The 15,955-nt window shown below is 45.5% G+C and overlaps 1 protein-coding gene across 6 annotated transcripts in view; it reads right to left on the reverse strand.

The window, feature by feature from the left end:
* Positions 1-1,436: 1,436 nt before the first annotated feature.
* Positions 1,437-15,955, reverse strand: part of dock9b (dedicator of cytokinesis 9b) — a 60,094-nt gene continuing 45,575 nt past the window's right edge. For 3 of the 6 annotated variants that reach the window (XM_086220132.1, XM_086220054.1, XM_086220219.1), the window contains exons 34-52: positions 14,605-14,719; positions 14,449-14,515; positions 14,231-14,278; positions 13,716-13,852; positions 12,633-12,748; positions 12,423-12,560; positions 11,759-11,941; positions 11,559-11,672; positions 10,873-11,088; positions 10,738-10,795; positions 9,576-9,682; positions 7,963-8,085; positions 7,044-7,157; positions 6,249-6,395; positions 5,629-5,839; positions 5,057-5,247; positions 3,765-3,865; positions 3,534-3,672; positions 1,437-2,158 (exon numbers count right to left, since the gene is read on the reverse strand). In XM_086220132.1, coding sequence (XP_086076258.1) covers positions 2,042-2,158; positions 3,534-3,672; positions 3,765-3,865; positions 5,057-5,247; positions 5,629-5,839; positions 6,249-6,395; positions 7,044-7,157; positions 7,963-8,085; positions 9,576-9,682; positions 10,738-10,795; positions 10,873-11,088; positions 11,559-11,672; positions 11,759-11,941; positions 12,423-12,560; positions 12,633-12,748; positions 13,716-13,852; positions 14,231-14,278; positions 14,449-14,515; positions 14,605-14,719 — 2,442 coding nt within the window. In that variant the 3' untranslated portion in view covers positions 1,437-2,041. The other 3 variants (XM_086220470.1, XM_086220306.1, XM_086220385.1) reach the window with 2 other exon arrangements.

The raw sequence follows: 15,955 nt of genomic DNA on the forward strand, positions 1-15,955 counted from the left end.
TCTTCTCTCCGAGGGACTAAAAGGTTCCTGGTGCCTGTGGACTGATGGAAGAACGTGAAAATCCGGCCGGTTGCTGTGGGGCAAAGATCACGCCACGCCCCCAAAGTTCCTTGGACATGGGAAAGCACAATCCTTTTCCCATGGTGAATCAATGGCCCAAGAACCAAATTTAGACCCATGTTCTAGAGTTCCTCTCAAAGTTCCTCCGCTGGAAACGTAGCTTATGTCGCACATCTTCAAATCACTGTGACATTAAAACGGTATTTTTAGACGAGAAATCGTGACACGCGTCAGTTGCGCATCTCTCAGGCCCTGAGAACACCTGGTATTATTAACTGATCCCATCACAAGCCGTCAGTCTCAATTCCAGGTGTGAACACACTCCCCGATGCCGCACGAGGCTGCATTCTTTCAGTAGCGGGAGTGCAGTGGTGTCCCGGGTCACCTCGTCAGCTGACGTACTGCTCGTTACGGGATGATACCTCCTCTGAGCGTGCGAACCTGTGTGTCAATACGTCTGAAAAGCTGCCGGAGAGATGCATGGAACATCTGTGTGGGTTCGGTTTGTCAGGAACACGCTGAGGAGCAGACCCCGCCTGTGCCGTGGTGACTCCTCCCTCTTCTGTTGTATAATATCAAACTCATTAAAGCGACCCTTTAATAAAAATGTTAAAAACTTTCTGTGCATCCATTTAGAGGACAGGAAGTATGTGTGCGTGCGTGCGTGCGTGTGTGTGTGTGTGTGTGTGCGCGCGCGTCTGGTAAAGCGGGATCTTTGTTACCGAGCATCTTTGGTTGCGCGAAAACGCACATTTCAGGTTCGCATGGAAGTTTGGAGACTTGTGTAGCAGAAGTACGCTACTAATGGTAATATAGGGCCTGTACTTACCCACAGTAAGCAGTATTAGCAGTAATCAGTAATACCCAAAGTATCATGGCGATATTACAGTATTTTCTGGCTGCAGGGTGTAGCAGTTTCTGCTCCACAGATAACGGGCAGCAGTTTCTGCCTCAATGATAAGGGAGCTTTGACTCTGAACCAGCTGACGGGTTCAGACCCGACTAAACGCCGAGGAGCCGCACCGCAGCACTGACGCAGGAAGTGAAGTCCCCTTTAGGACTTTTATAAAGTCAGTTTTAACCTTCCGTTGTGCTCGTACGTTACACTTTTCTTCGCGCTCCTTTTCTTTCAAGAGCCGGTATTTCTAGAGGGTTCTTGTTTTATTTTGAAAATCTGTTCGCCGTTCTCCCTGTGTTTGTTTCCCCCGCTTTTTTTGTGTGTGTTTTTGGAAGCGACCCACCATGTTTTGACATGACGCGCAACCGCACAAGAGTGGAAGCATTTGTCCTCAACGGCGTAGAAGAGAACGTAGACCATTAACAAAGACATAAAAGAAGGGATTGCCAGACATTTCAGAAGAAGTTCCCACGCGATATCACCAAGTAAAAATGTCTTTTTATTTATTTGACCTCACAGATAATAAAAAGCGAGTACTGTACACGAAGAGCAAGATCTTGCATCGCACAGTCTTTTCTGTTCTTTGGCAGAAGAGTGGATTTCTGTGCAGCCTCTTCGACGATAGAAAATATTGCACGCACGTTTGTTGTCGTTTTTTTTTTTTTAAACGTTTTTACAGAAAATAGGTTAAATTACTGTGGATATTTTGGCTTCGAAAGAGGAAAAAAGGGAAGGCGAGAACAGAAACGCGTTAAAAAAAAAAAAATACTGTGCATCCGCCGAAGAACGTAAGGTTATAATCGCTTACAAACGCTGTACAAAAACGGAATCCCTACAGTAAAAAAAAACAAACAAAGAAGTAGGGTCCCTTTAAGGTCTCCACTCTGAAAAAAAAAAGGGTGACCGTCCTTGACACCAGGACAGTTCTCCATGTGTGGAACGTGTAGAATGGAACTAATAAAGAAACGCCAGGGACGTGGATCGCGCCGCAGTTCTTAAAGCCGTTAAAAAATATTCACTTTAGTCTCCATAGGAAACAATAACGACGAACTGAAAAAAACAAAGGACGACGGCTGAGACCCATCACAGGATGGTGCTGGAGCCGTGCGGGTTGGCACTGGTCGGCGTGCCGCTGATGGCGTTGAAGATTCCCATAGAGTCGGACAGAGTGCTCCGAGCGCCATCGTCCACCGGGTTTATCTGGAAAGGACGAGATCCGGTAGAAAAATAAGGTTTTGCTCCGTGGAAAAGTGCCCAGAATGTTTAGGGACCGTGGGAGAATTATTCAGGTGGAGAGAAGGTCTTTCAGACACAACACTTGAGTCCTTGCTAAGTTCATTTCCTTCAGTTACTAAAGTCTGTGAAGGTTTTTTTTGACTGTTAAATAACGAAAGGTTTCTCCAAAATGAAGCAGGAGTTGAGTGGCGAGTTCATGGAAAGTAAACGGTTCACAACAGTTAGAGGTATTATTGGTAGGTTAAAAAATAATAATAGGGGCTCATAAAGTGTATTTCAGTCGTGTTCAAAGTGCAGTGTGTGTGTGTGTGTGTGTGTGTGTGTGTGTGTGTGTACTGGACACCTTTTTTGGTATAAACACAAACCTTATCAGAACCTCTAGTCCTCATGGGGACCAAAGGCCGGTCTTAATGAGGCACAACATAATTTCTGAGTTCTTGGCTAGAGTTAGAGTGAAGGTTTGAACTGAGGTTAGGTCAAATTTAGGATTAGGATTAACTTTAGGCTTCCCATGGACGGGAAGCCAAACATATTTTCTAATATTTACGACGTAATGTGATATTTCTGACACACTGGAAGGAGACTACATGGACTGCGTTTGTACGTTAACTTCTACAAACAACTCAACCCCTCGACGCCTTCACACAGCCCAATAATTGTCAGACGGTCCCCTAACTATGTCACGAAAGCTTCAGCAAAAGAGAAAGTAGCATTACCATCCGATCTGTGGAGGCCAGCAGGGGGAGAGCAGGGCAGACAGGAGAATGGTGGTTAGTGGACGAGCAGGAAGATGTTTGAACAGTTAGTCACATAAACATGTTCACGCTCACGAACTGGAATGCTGGACAATCCCAACCTTGGAGGGTGAGACGGATTATTTTGAACAATAATCCTAAAATTCTCAGTATGAAGTGTTTTTTTTTTTTTTTTAGCAAGTTCTTTTTTTGGTCATGAAGAAGTCAATTAGAAAGAAATCATCCAGAAATGGAGATGATCGTAAAAACAATGTGAAAATCCATAAATGTGTCAAATAACCAGGAAATTAGCACCAAAAATGAATAAATCGGACGTTTAGGAACTATTTTTTTTATGTCCGAGCACGCTTGTTTGATTTCTTGCGTCGATGTAAAAGGGAGTTTAAACTCCACCCCCTCACATCTCTCAGATGCGGGTTTATTAGTCATTCTGGGTCACGAAATTTCTGTAACACTCCAAAACCCACAATCCCTCACTCACACCTACGTGATGCAGGGATTGGTCAGTTGTGCTGCTCTGGCTTTTCACCTTGGCGGTGCAACCATTTCTGATTGTTTCGCCGCCACTCCACCCTTGACCCCACCTGTTCATGCATGATGTTCGACAGCTCCCTGGCCTGGTCCCTGTAGTTAGCCTTCATCTCGTCATGGTACTCCTGCTGGTCCTCTTTGATCAGGCGCTCGTTCACGCCCAGCGCCTGACCACAGGCGTCCACAAACTGCCTGAGAAAGAGATGCAAAACTTCTCAGCTGAGCACCGCCTGCTCTTCCGGTGCCGTCATCCATCTACGCAGATGATGTGTTCCTGTCAGTACCTGAAGACCTCTTTCAGCTGTTTGACCTTGTTGTCCGGGTATTTTTTCGCACTGCTGTCATCTAGGAAGGCTCTGGCGTAGGCTAGAGGACCGGCATTGACCTGGAAGAGAAGAGAGGTCAAAGGTCATCGTTCCTAAGAACTAGGATTTAACCTTTGCGTTCGCGGCGTATTCCTACTAAGATCCGTATTCTGGTGAAGATAATTTTCCACCTTCCTTGTTTATTTGAGCTGTAGTTTATTTGTTAGTTGGCATACTCAGAATAAACTACGTGTGTGTGTGTGGGGGGGGAGAACACGCAAAAATAAACCCCTTCCATTTCCGGTTTGTTGCTAGGTAACCTCGCTAAACTTTCATTTCCCAAAATTTGTATGAAACTCAATCATAACCACCCCCCCCCCAAAAAAAAACCAACAACTAAGGCTTCACATCATAAATACTCTCAAGAGTAGAAAGCAAATGTAACACAACAAAATATACATTTACCCTCTGGGTCGTCATGGCAACATGTTTGCTTGACGGTGTTGTTGCGTTGTAGCTATAGCAATCAAATATGCTCCCACCCGTTAACGTGACTCGGAACAGGAAAATGAACTTAATCGAGTTTTGGCAGGTGTTCACAGGTCTCGTACGCAATGGAAGTACTGTCAGATATGGAGGAATCCAGGGATACAGTGTTAGCATGTAAGAATCCAGGGATACGGTGTTAGCATGTAAGAATCCAGGGATACGGTGTTCGCATGTAAGAATCCAGGGATACGGTGTTAGCATGTAAGAATCCAGGGATACGGTGTTCACATGTAAGAATTCAGGGATACGGTGTTAGCATGTAAGAATTCAGGGATACGGTGTTAGCATGTAAGAATTCAGGGATACGGTGTTAGCATGTAAGAATTCAGGGATACAGTGTTAGCATGTAAGAATCCAGGGATACGGTGTTAGCATGTAAGAATCCAGGGATACGGTGTTCGCATGTAAGAATCCAGGGATACGGTGTTAGCATGTAAGAATCCAGGGATACGGTGTTAGCATGTAAGAATCCAGGGATACGGTGTTCGCATGTAAGAATCCAGGGATACGGTGTTAGCATGTAAGAATTCAGGGATACGGTGTTAGCATGTAAGAATTCAGGGATACGGTGTTAGCATGTAAGAATTCAGGGATACGGTGTTAGCATGTAAGAATTCAGGGATACGGTGTTAGCATGTAAGAATTCAGGGATACGGTGTTAGCATGTAAGAATCCAGGGATACGGTGTTAGCATGTAAGCGTGATGGTTGATCCCCTCGTACCTGAACACTGATGCTGCCTTGCAGCTTCAGCTGCAGGCGGATCATGTCCACCTCAGAGGCCGAGCACAGCAGACGCAGCTCGGCCACCTTGGCGCTCATCTCGTCTATGGCCACCTCGATGGGGCTCAGGTCGGTCTGGTGCTGGTACATGACGGCTATACGCTTCTTCACGTAAGGGAAACAGTGGGTCGCTGAGTGGAGAGGCGAACAGGAGGAGCGTGATTAGGTTACACTCCTAACCAGCTCGGCTTTGCATATAAGCACTGTCCTAAAAGCAACTCGCTATCAGTCAACTTGATGATTAACGAGAAGATAATACCTGAACTTTGGGATTAAGTGGACAGTACAGCAATAAAGTTCACCTGGGCTTATCTGATCTCAGGTCATTTGTGCTTGGACGTAACAGAAAGAGGAAGAGATTCACTAATTCTTCACATTTACGTTGCGATAAGCCTAAGAAGAAAAGCCTGTTGCGTTTAGAGGGAATATCAACCTCTTTATTACACCTGCAGTATTTCCTCCTCCCAGTGCTTCTGTAAGTCTTTGATAAGAAGTCGTTTTTAGGAACCTACTGGTTAGAATGGTTCTGCGTTTACACTGCTCCTCCACCCCGCCCTGCTTCTTGCCCGACACCGTGAACGGCGTCTCGAACACAAAACGTCGGATGTTGTGGCTTTTCTCAAAGTCGGTCTTCCTGTCCTCCAGTTCCTTGTCGTCCAGGTACGGCGTGACGTGGGTCACCTGGATGTAGGCGTACTTGGAGTCCAGGTCCTTGGGGTTCACCTGAGAAAGCGGCAGACGTGAAACAAGACATAAGTAGCCGCATCGAGAAACAGCTGCCATGTCACATTTGAGGAGATTAAACACGGAGTCGATAATTCAGATTAAATCTGGCGGAACGACAGAAGACAGAAACACGAATTTTAGTTTCTCACTCCGTCAAAAAACAACAACAAAAAAAACTATTCTTGTAACTTAGAAAAGTTACTTAATGGAACTTGAGCCACCAAGTTGATGTCATTTTATAAAAATTCTTTGAATCATTCCAGAAATACTTGTCTCCTCGAGTTCCATCAATTTAAAATTTTAAGCGCCCTAAATTAGAAGAAAACATGACGCCGTCTGAGTCCCTGTTCTCGGCCTTTTACGCCGCGGCGAGGTGTCTACATCGAAACAAAAATGGGACCCCCACCCTTCCCGAGTCCTGAATGATCTTGACGTTCTCCTGACCGAACTTGTCGGAGTAGAGCTTCAGGAGCCTCTGGGAGATCTCGGACAGCGGAGTGAACTTGGGCTCCTTGTAGATGTACTCCTTACCATCCTCGTCCTCGAAGAAGCCCTGCGGAGGAGGGGAAGGCATTCAGAAGGTTCGCTACCATTCGAAGCTCTTCAAAAAATAAATACCTATAAAAATATATACGTAAACACGATGACCTCCAATTCCTACACACACACACAGTTAATACAGCAAAGCAAATTGAGGCTGCGTATCATGCATATATAGATTTAAATACACAACACGTGAATCTTTGAGTGTGGAAACAGGACGGTATAATCACTGAGGAGAGCGAATCCCGGCGCTATAAGGGCCAATGGAGAGGAAGTTACCCGGGGGAACACGTAGAAAGAAGAGCTGAACGATACAACAGAATATCAATACGCCTCCTATCTTCTTTTTTCCACGTCAGAGCTGCAACATTTTGCCGCTGAGTAAACTTAAAAACAGAACAAAACAAAACAAAAAAACGTCGGGACTCAAACGGAGCCTTAAGGGTGCACTAGGATGATGCGAGGACAAGGTGGAGCACGTCGGGCCACACACACACACACACACACGCGCACACACACACTTACCGCAGCCTTGCGTGTGCAAGGAAGAAAAAAGGGGAGAAATCTCTATTAAAGAGTTTTTGTCACTGTGTGCGTATGAAGTCAGAGAAACAGTTACTGCAAATTTTTATAGCATTTTGGAAGTGGAAACTCTTACCTGTCCGAAAAAGGCCACCCTGAAGAAGGTGCCCAGCAGCCTTTTGCCGGTGTGCATCACCTCCATCACTTTGGTGTAGGCACGGTGGAGTGTGTCGTACAGGTGCGTCAGTTTCTGCGCCGCAAAACACGAGCAGAGGCTGTGTTTAATCGCTAATTTGACGAGCTATTTGCTTAGCTGGTGACGTTTAGAAACACTTAGCTCATTAGATTTGAATGAACTTTTTTTTTTTTTTTTTAAATCTAATGTATTTAGAAGAAAAATTTGGGAGGAAATACGCTTATTAAACATTATTTCTTAAAGCCAGACGAGCAGGTAGAGACCCTTCGCTTCTCTCTGTGCTAGCTAGCTAAGCTAGCTGCTAGTTAGTTTAGCTGCAGTGTATGCTAGCAGTGAGGCAGTAGAGAAAGACTTCACCTTTATCAGTAGAACTAAGGTTGTGTAGGAGAGTTGATGGGAAAAAAGGTTTATTCTTTCAAGAAGTTGCTATTTTACTGTCATATACATGCCTGGAACTACTTTCCTGACTAGGCGGAAGGATTTGACATAACAGTTGTGTCTTCGGTCAACAAAAATTTGCTGATTTCTCTATAATTACTTTTGTTTTCCCAAATTCTCCAGCAATTTTCTGGAAATGTTATTATCATGCAGCTGGACAGAGATGAAATGTCAAATACAAGTCAGCAAACTGAAATATCAGTGACCCCAAAACAATTTCTTGGTGTTTCCCGCTTTTATTTTAGTCACATGACAGATTCCCAGTGACACTGAGAGTTGAATAATTTTAGAATTAGGTGATTTTTTTTTTTTTAAATAAAAAATCAAAATTATGACACACACCTTGTTCTTAGCAGGTATGGAGAAGCTACACTGCACCATGGGATTGGCGTGTGCGCTTCTTTATCGCGGTTCAGATTACCTCAAAGTCCCTGCGCTGTTCATAGATAGGAATGATGAGCCTGTAGACATCGGCGATGAGCTCATAACGCTCCGCCTTCCAAAGGCCGTCAGCACACTCCTCCAACAGCTCCATCAACACCTCCTGCACACACACACACACACACAAACACACATAAGTAGAAATACTTGTACTGGACCTCCCCTCCTCCCTGCATTTAGAAATGTAATTGTAGCAAAGAGGGTCATTTCTGTCAGGACTTGTTTGTCCAGGAGGCTGTAGAGCACTTAGTGTTCCAGTAAAGACAGCAGGCGGAGGAGGAAATGGTCCGATCATCTCCGTTCTACTTTTTTTTATAGGACACAAGGCAGAATTTACTTTAAGAAAGTGTTGCGTAAATATGCGCCGCAGGTCTCGGCGGGTTTGCGGCTGCACATCTGCACGTATTCCTCCCTGCTACACAGCGTGAGAGATGAGCTGACAGCGAGGGAGAGCTCAAAGTTCAGGGGCAGGATCTATTCGATGAGATCCGACTGTGTTGTATACAGTGAAGACTTTGGCTGAGGTATAAAAAACAAATTAAAAAAAAAAATCACGTCTATTACGAAAAATACGGTAATGTACAAAAGATGCTAAAAGGTAAAACAAGGGTTTACACACATTACCAGCAATTATCAGTGAATTTGCAGTTCAGTGGTAAGAAGTTTGGTCTCTGCACTTTCACTTTTGTGTCTAAAAATAATTTGCATGTGTGTATCTTCAGTGGGTTTATTACCCCCCCCCCCCCCAAAGTCCCATCTGTGCTGTGTACACAAGGAAACTGGTAAAACTGCGGTTAACACGTAGCTGCTTTCTGTTTGCAGAATGCACCCGTGATGAGGAAACGCCGCCGGAATCAAAACTGTTGCGGGGCTACGGCAGCAAGTTGGGCTCATTTAAAAGAGAGTGAGAGGCCAAAAAGGACATAAAAGCTTCAAAAATCTGTCGACACGCGTTCTCAAGCTAGCGCTTTCAGTTTCACGCGGTTAGCGGCACAGTCGCGTGACATCTAAAGAGAGAATTTAAAAAGTGAATCTTTTACATCGGCTGGAAATACGGAAGCTGTCGAACGAGCTTTCGCGATATTATTTTGCAACTCCCCTTGAACCTTTCCGGACATGCAGCGGCGAGATTACTTCCAAAACCATCGCCGCGTTTGTTACCTGCATGTTTTCGTTTGAAATTTGGATCGATCTCCCCTGAAAGGTCGGCGCCTGACATTTTCAGAATGGCCTTCTCTTAAACGGCACTTAGCTTTTATCAATATTTGTTTTAAAGTCTTTTCCGGCTTGTTCTTTGTGTGTGTGTGTGTGTGTGTGTGTGTTTATGCTTGTTTTTAAAACGTGCTGCTCCGGTCCCTAGGCGGTTCTAAGAGTGCCGGCCCCGTCCCCCTTTGTCAGATTTAACACCACTCTCGTCTCGGCAGCGTGTGGATTTGTTTACAGGAGTGACACACGAGCCAAACCCCGTGCCAAAGTCTACCGCAGCGTCTGCTCTTGATACTCTTTCCGGATAAGAGCGTCCCTCTGTGACATGTGAGGAACCTAAAATACATCCAGAATAATCACCGCTAAGCACAGAACAGGTGACCACACCTCGTTGAAGTGAACGTCCTGCATCCCCACGTCCTCCATCATGGCCGCCTCCTCATCGATGTTCGGTGTGATGACGCGGAAGGCCGAGCAGCCCTGCCGGAACATTCCTTCCGGGTAGCGAGCAGAGGAGAGAACACACCAGAATGAACAAAAACAGGCGTACTGACGTTCTGGCGCTCATCAGCGTGGCGTAGTCGGCGTGCGTGAACGCATTCACACTCGTCAGAGTCATCAGATATGAAAACTGGGACAAAGAGACAGGGTGAAGACCGGTTCTGGATCCAGGTTCCATAAGCAGAGTAGAATTCTCCCTCGTATTCTTCCACCGGAAAACTCCAGAATGCAGTTTTTTTCATGTTTGGGTCCATAACACATGTAGTACAGGTTGAAGTACTTTAATTAAAAGTACGTGGTGTACCCTTCTGTTCCTGAGTTATGGAGTCAAACATGACCGGTGTACTTCTTTTATTATGATGTCACAGGGGAAATTGACCTTTGACCCTTTTGGATATGGAATGTTATCATTTCTTTTAGTGTAAATTGGGTTAAACAAACAAATTGAGTTATGGATAAGTGTGTGTGTTTTTTGTTTTGGTGAGGTCATATCAAGCTTGACCTTTGACCTCTTATATCAAATTACTTTTACTGTGCATTTGGACGCATACCGGGAAGGCGGTCCAGGCGTTCCGAGCTACTGAATGTGACGGACAACCTGAGAACCCTGACGTTAAAGTGACCCTTTGAATCGTCGTCACTCACGAATTAGGCACGCAAGTAGGTCAAAGGTCATCCCTCAAGTTGCAGACTTCAGCGAATGAGCAAAGACACTGAATTCAGAAATATGAACAAGGTGATGTTAATAACCCGGTAAATATTTGTCCAGTGCACTCAACCGCTGACTTCTTACGCAACAGCTCGGGAGCACGGGAACCGCTCTGATACGTGGAGAACCATTATCTAGGGAATGCAGCGTCGGTGCGTTGTTGGGGTTTTTTTAAATGGGAAGGAACGAATGACCCTTGGACGTGTGTCTGGCAGGACACACGTTTATAAAGACGCCGGGACAGAGCTCTCAATTTTGCATCTTATTTCCATTAAAGCACACACACACACACACACACACACACACACACACATGTGCGCGCGTGTAGGATGAACTCACCTTTCCTCCACAGGTACTCCGCCACCAGAGCAGCAACATGTACATAGCACATGGCCGCCTGCGGGGGAAATAGTGACGTAGATACAAGTTAGCGCCAGTGGAAGTGCTTTGTTTGCTACTTTTTTTTATCATTACCTCTGAGAGATCCCCGTTCTTGTTGTGGATGCGAGCCATGCTGTCCAGCCAGGTCTTACGGAGCTCAGGCGTGCTCGTGTAGGATTTAGCCAAACTGTACTGGAGGTCCACCAGCATCTCGGGGTCGTTCTCGTGTTCCTTCATTTGTTCTGTGGCCATCAGCACCGTTCTGATGCGCTTGGTTAGGTCCTTCACGTCCGAGGAGAACGCCGTGTGCTGTGGGGGAACGTTTGGGGCTTTTAGGCACGAGAGGGCTCGCCGTTATTACGTCACGTATTGCATTTCAGCGGCAAAAGGACGTAAATTCGCCGCCGACACTTCTAAAAACAGAGTAGCGACTTCAAATGAAGTAATTGAAAAAAACATTACTGGGAATTAATGGAGCGGAATTCATCCCACTTCCTATTTTGACTACTTGGGATGGGAACATTTGAAACTAATAATGAACTCACTGAAGGAGGATTATTCCCCAAATTAAAAAAACCAAAAACATTTAATTAAACCCCCCACCAAACAGGAAATAAAAATATCTGCGCTGTCTCATCTTAACATCTGATAAACATGGAGGCTTTCATAACCGTAATGCATTTTTCATTAATTAGTAATAATTTTATGGTGCGACGAACAACATCAATAAAGTTTAATCACGTGTATTTTCTCGCGCTGCGGCTGCACGCCGCCCTCACCTTGATGTTCTTGTCACTGTTTGCACAGTTGTTAATGATAGAGAGAGACTGCTGGAAACGTGTGCCTCCGATGCCGATGACATCAGCAATCAGCTGACTGACGGCTATCACCACCTGAGTAACGCCAAGGAGAAGACACAGAGGCGTGACCGAGCGCCGGGTCAGAACGTTCGGGGGGTGGCAGGAACGGGGACGCGTACCTGCAGGTGCGTTCTCACAAAAGATTTGCGGCCGGTGTAGTCAAAGTTACTCTTCATGAGGAAGTAAAGGAGATGGGCGGCGTCGCTGCGGATGGAGCTCAGCTTTGAGTTGCAGCACTTGAGGATTTCATAGCACAGAGAGGCGCACATGTCGGCCCGGCCGTCGAAGAACGTGCAGGGGAACTGGGGGACACGTTGAGAGAGAGAGAGAGAGAGAGAGAGAGAGAGAGAGAGAGAGAGGCTTGTAGAGTTTTAAAGTGAATCGGCGTGTTGTTTTTAACCATAAACCTGTAAATTAAACTGCATTAATTCAAGTTTATAGTCTAAAACCTGGTGCAGAACGTAAACTTCACTCCATGGTGTGAAAACACACACACACACACACACACACACACACACACACACACACCCATGCAATGGCTTCATCCTTCCCAAGAGTTGGAAATCTGGTGATTTTGAATCACCTTGCAGACAAAGACACAAATGAACCATCATAAAAAGGAAGCTGAATCACCTTGAGGAGATCTTTAAAGATACATTAAAGGTGAAGCTGATCTGTAGGTGACGTCAGCGCTCACTGTCGCCTCCTCAGGAACAACGCGGTATTGCGACACAGCCTTAAAGGACAGATCCCAGCCTCACCATGTGACGTGAGCTCTCTCACCTTGTAGATGAAGGTCCTGAGCGAGGTGAAGACCTGTTTGAGAGCCGCCTCGGACTGGGGGATCTGGAGGAAGCACAAATGGACCTGGAAGACCTTCTTCATCAGGGGGTTGTGACCAAGATCGGAGTTCAGCTGGGTCTGAGGGTGGAGGCGGCGGTTATAACCGGGACAAACACACGCGGCGCCGCGTTTCCTCGGTAGATTTGATACCTTGAATCCCATGATGAAGATGCTGAGTGTGTCCAGCACCGTCAGGCAGACTTCGGTGGAGACGTTGGCCTCCAGCAGACACTGGCTGCTCACGTCGGCGTCTGTGTGGGAGAACACTGAAAACACGCCGGAGATTTCATCAACTCAAACCCCGCCATGTATTTTATCTGACACGCAGCTTTGATGTCGTTTGTCTCTCGGCCGCGGCAGATTCTGTCACATCTTCCCTTGAGCTACGCCGCACCGGTGTTACGACACATAAACCTTTCGTGCGGGCGCCGTCGGGTTATCTGATGCTGTTTCCATGATTCAGACGAATGACAGGGTGATTGATGGCAGAAGCGTCTCGATGAAATACCCTGATACTGCAGACACAATCTCTTATCAGTATAAACGAGAACACCAATAAAAAGTGGCCTTTATTAAGTACCCTCAAGCACAGTTGAAGTATATTTACTTAAGTACACCTTATAAATATCATTCTACGTGCAACTACTACTAAGCGTACTTTAATGGATGGAAGTAAAACTTGAAATCAACTTTAATGGGGCAATAAACGAGAGATGTGATTTAATTTATTTATGAAGTACACCCTGACTGTACACTGTTGTACTTGCAGTACAATAACAACGTATCAGCGTTTACACCGGCCACCTGAAAGTACTTTTACTAGATTATCGCTTTCTTATGTAAAAGTACAAGACTGTTCTAGTTGTTTTTCCTCTATATTGCTATGTAATTTTGTTACGAATATTTCTTAAAAGTACACAAAAAGTACACTGACAGCTGTTCTTCATAAGATAATGCTTGTATTTTTTTCTTTATTCAAATTGATATCAGGTTTAAATCTTAGTTTTAATGAATTTAAAACCTCAAGATGCTCATATAAAAAACAAGAAAGCGATTCAGTTAAAATCACCTTTTGCGTTTATGTTTTTTTAAAATTTGTTTTTAACTTTATGTACATTTTGAAGCGAGCTGCACTCCCCCGTGTGTGGCGCCTTAATCCTCCGAAAGAAAAAAAAGAAAAAAAAGCTTGTGTGGGTGGGGCGATGTATCTGTCATCCATTGGTAGGGTCTTACTGTTGTTGAAGGTGTGAGCGTTCTCCAGAGTTCCCAGCTGCTGTAAGCGGGCGTGAAGCATCCCCGCCCTGTTCCGAGACACAGGCAGAGTCAGAGACTTCCTCTCTGGAGCTACGGGTCCTGACCCCTCTTGACTCCTGGTTTGGGAGAGGAGAATGGAGAAAAAAAAAAAAAAGTCCTTACAAGGTAGAATTTTAAAAGGGTTGATGAAAAAAAGAAAAAGAAAAGACAAATCCATGACGAGGAAGAAAGGGAGTCTGATCAGAGAAAGCCTGGACGAATGGAGGAATCGTGCATTTACAGCAAAAAGAACCGGTTCTTACCCATGCGGGAGGGGCCCAGAGCCGTGCCGTTAACCATAAAACAACTTGCCAGCAGCGTTAATGGTGAGAGAACACAGCAGAAGCAAGGACTTCAAATATTCACAGGGTTATTAGTTGAATTAGTTCAAGCTCAAAATTAAATCTCAAACCAAGTCAGGTTTAGCTGGCTCGGTAAAGCAGCGTCTACTGTACCTGGCGATGAATCTCTTCCCCATGTATCTGAACTGATGGAGGCAGACTCTGCGGGATGAAACAAACAAACAACAACAAATCAGCGAACCGCGGCGCCAAGAAAGACTTCCGGCGGACGAACGCGGTTTAGCGGGAGACAGGAGACGCAAACATTTGATCTTGAAGTCATCGATTTGCATCGAATAATTACAGCTGCTTGTTCCTAAGTAGTTACTCACTCTATTAATGTAAAAAAGTCCATCAGCTCCGAGGAAGCTGCTTTGTTCCAGTATGCAAAAAGCGCCTCTGAAACCACACAGTGAGAAAATGTGACTGTAGACCAGATTCTGCTACGAGGTTGTGTTACTTTTCTAAAGTTGGGGGGGCGACTCTACCCTCTGACATGCTCTTGAGGATATGAAGGAAACACATGAGCAGATTTTTGATCTCCTCCCGGTCCAGTTTGTCACATCGTAGCACAGTACTGCCCAGAGCTGAAGCGCACTGGTTCTGATGCGGAGAGAGAGAGAGGGAGAGAGAGGGAGGGAGAGGGAGAGAGGGGGAGAGAGCAAATCAAAGAGGCAAAGCTTTAGTTATCAGCAGTACCAGAAAAATCCAAACTTGAAAGAGACTTCAAAGAACACCACTCTCAACACCCCCCCCTCCCCACACACACACACACACACACACACACACACACACACACACACACTCCTCAGAACTTCACAGATAAGAAATGTCAAGTATTATCCTCAGACGGGAGGGAGAAGCTCACACGAGCAAATAAAAGCACATCTGCGGCAGCGGCTTTGAGATATTAACATCAACTCCAGATTTGTAGAAATAGAAATGAATTTGAGCATCTAAGGAAATAGATGGGGGGGGATTCCTGCAGGGTCAGCACACACACACACACACACACACACACACACACACACAGAAACACTCCCTGATGTGGGACACTCTGAAAACTGGGAGGGTTTTGGATGCGTTTGTACAGATATCCGCAAACACCAAGAGAGCGTTGTTTTTTTTTTATCCCGACAGGAATGAACCGGTGACAGTTTGCCGATTCTCTGTACAACTCTGCCAAAGACAGAACGCAGACGTCAGGAATACTTGGATGTTTTCCTCCTGATTCCAGTCCTCCCCTCGCTCCTGACCGGCCCGGCCTGCAGCGGCCACCTTATGATCGCTATTGCTGTCGGGGAGGGGTACAGAGAGCAGGGAGAAGTCCATGGTGACCCGCTTGGTCGCGCGGTCTAGCGGCGCGGTTCGGTTCTCGGGGTCCAGGTGGAGAGGGGGTACGTTGACAGAGCGACTCCTGGTGAATCTCTCCTTAGGGGGGGCGTGGGAGGTTACGGAGGAAGGGGAAGGGGTGTGGGAGCTCTACAGGATGAGAGCGCGGACGTCCAGGAGTGCAGATGATACAACAAAGGTGAAGGTTATGAAACATTCATTACATTAAATAAGCAAAATATATTTACACAAACATTTTTGACCTTCCAATAAATCACCTGTATTTAATAACATCGTGTTTTTAGTCTTGGATCGGGGAAATAATGAGGCAGGAGAGCGGGCACCTGAACATTAAAAACACGATTTATGAAATCGTTATTTTTTTTTTGAAGTTTATGAATCATAACCGACGGATTTCATTCGTGAAATATTAAAAACGGCCAAAATTAGGTCCAGTCCGAACAAGGGTACAGAGGTAATCTGACAATCACGTATATTATAGTTTGT

This window comes from Aulostomus chinensis, chromosome 1 (assembly GCF_037954235.1).
Source record: "Aulostomus chinensis isolate RoL2024-O1b breed Wild chromosome 1, RoL_Achi_v1.0, whole genome shotgun sequence".
NCBI lineage: Eukaryota > Metazoa > Chordata > Actinopteri > Syngnathiformes > Aulostomidae > Aulostomus > Aulostomus chinensis.